At 52.7% G+C, this 2223-nt stretch overlaps 1 protein-coding gene across 1 annotated transcript in view; it reads right to left on the bottom strand.

Moving 5' to 3' along the window:
* SMARCC1 (SWI/SNF related, matrix associated, actin dependent regulator of chromatin subfamily c member 1) overlaps positions 1–2223 on the bottom strand; it is a gene marked incomplete at its 3' end in the record, with an annotated part of 71266 nt that overhangs the window by 31319 nt on the left and 37724 nt on the right. The window contains exons 16-17 of the mRNA XM_033512143.1: positions 1856–1883; positions 84–342 (exon numbers count right to left, since the gene is read on the bottom strand). Of these exons, the coding sequence (XP_033368034.1) occupies positions 84–342; positions 1856–1883 (287 nt within the window). The remainder of the gene's footprint in view (positions 1–83; positions 343–1855; positions 1884–2223) is intronic.

The raw sequence follows: 2223 nt of genomic DNA on the forward strand, positions 1-2223 counted from the left end.
GGACACACACAGGGATGGAGAGGGACACACACAGGGATGGAGAGGCACACAAGGACAGGGAGGCACACGGGGCTGTCCCGTACCCAGGGCAGCCTTGGCTGCAGCTGAGGCCACACGAGGATCCACCACAGAGGCCAGGAAGGCCACGGTGCTCATGACAGGGTTGCCAGACTGGCTGAAGGGCACGGGCTGGTAGGCCAGGGGTCCCAGAGAGGCGTCCGAGTTCTCCAGGTAGGGATCCTCGATGGGCAGGCGCAGGAAGTGCAGGATGCACTCGTCCTGTGTCCGGCTGCCCACGTGCTCTGACACCTTGTTCCAGTCGTCCTTGTACATCTCCAGAGCCTGCAAAAGGCAAGAGGGGCGCCTGGGCACGGCCTGCTCGGGAAAACCACGGCCAAAAAGGGGTTCTGCACTGCTTGCTGTGGTGATGGAGCAATAAATGGGGGTCAGACAGCTGCTGAAAGTGTTGGTGCTGCTATCGAGATTGTCTGCAGTGGACATTGTGTCAGGAAATAGTAACAAATATGAGGATTTCCCTGGGGTGTGAGTGACATTGAAACCACAGGGATCATCACAGGAGTGGATGCTGTGACTGTATCAGAAAGAATTGCCTGAAGATTTGGGGTTTACTGCTGTTTGCACAGCAGGTGTTGCCTCACAGAGAACTGAATCTGCCTGTGCTACCAAATCTCACAATTCTTTAATTCCCACCACTCCCCCCACAGGGGCTCCATGAACACAGAAAGCTGGCTGGGGCAGGAACAGGATCTGTTTTACACATGTGGGCTAGCTGTGATGTGAAATCCAGTCTTTAGACTCAACAGATGTTATGGAAGTGGAAAAGCATCAAACCAATCCACCAGGGGGAAAGAGGGAAATCCATCCCACATCCTGAAGCCAGGACAGACCAGTTCTGCAGGAGCTGTGCACCAGAGTGACTCCTCTTAACACTGGGGCTAACAAATCATTACTGCCTAGATAAGGCACCTGATAAAGTGAGAACTTCCAGATCATATCAAAAACAGAATTATGAATTCTTAAATTCTTAAGTTTTTAAACTTCCTCAAGAAAAGTCTTAAAAGAATTTAACAGCAATGAGCTACTGAAGGCCCTGCACTGGCTCCTGGAAAACCAACACATTAATCCTGTAAAACCCTCCAAGTCACAGCCTAATAAATTATTACTCCTTAACAAGCCATTTTTTCCCCTGATAATTGTTTTAGTGAAGTATCTGGACAGTATAAAATAAATATCCTGACATATCCTGAACCATTAGCTTTTACATTTCTGAGAGGATTCATGGTGCAGTCACCCAGAGAAGGCAAAAAAAGACATTTGAGTTTCTGGCAGAAGATGCTCAATGTGTGAAAACGAGTTTTCCCAAGTAAGTCTCCCCCACAAGGCTGAGAACTGTGAGAAATCTCAGCCTTGCAAAGCCTGACTTAACTCTGAGAGCAGGGAGGGGGAGCTGGGAGCTGGGCTGGGCGTGCCTGAGCTCCTGAGAACACGCCCAAGGTGGGAGAGCAGAGCACACAGGGACACAATGTTCCTGTGCTGGGGCTTCCAGCCCTTCCCAGGGACACTGGAAGATCCAAACTGAGCCACCAGCCTGGTGCTCAGAGTCTGGGAAGGGCCCAGAGCACGGAACAGCCTCTGTGGAACACCAGAACCAGGCTGGATGAGCTGCCTGGACAGGGGGAAGTGTCCCTGCCCACGGCAGGGCTGGGGTGGGATGAGCTCCAAGGTCCCTTCCAAACACACTGCTGTCTTCAGAGCAGCTCTGCAGGAAAACTGTTTTAGTATTTGTTCAGTTAAAACAGAAGCTCTGAGAATTCCTCCAGGACAAACCATCGACCTGAACGAGGCCCTCGGGCAGTCTGTGGCTGCAGAGGGGCAGCTGAGGTCATGAAAATGCTCCTGGTTACAAAGATACAGAAACAAACTGGCCCCAAGGACAGATAATTCAACCCAAAAGCATCAGAGATCCACCACGGCTCAAAGAGGAGAAGAACTGTCTCAGTGGCAGTGCCTCCCTGAGCCCACAGCTGGCTGGAGATGTTCTCTCCAGGCAGGTGTCACTGCTGGGGCTGGGACAGGGGATGGGACAGGGGCTGGGACAGGGGCTGGGACAGGGGACGGGACAGGGGACGGGACAGGGACAGGAGATGGGACAGGAGCAGGGACAGGGGCTGGGACAGGAGCAGGGACAGGAGCAGGGACAGG

The sequence above is a fragment of the Parus major genome, chromosome 2, assembly GCF_001522545.3.
Source record: "Parus major isolate Abel chromosome 2, Parus_major1.1, whole genome shotgun sequence".
Lineage (NCBI taxonomy): Eukaryota > Metazoa > Chordata > Aves > Passeriformes > Paridae > Parus > Parus major.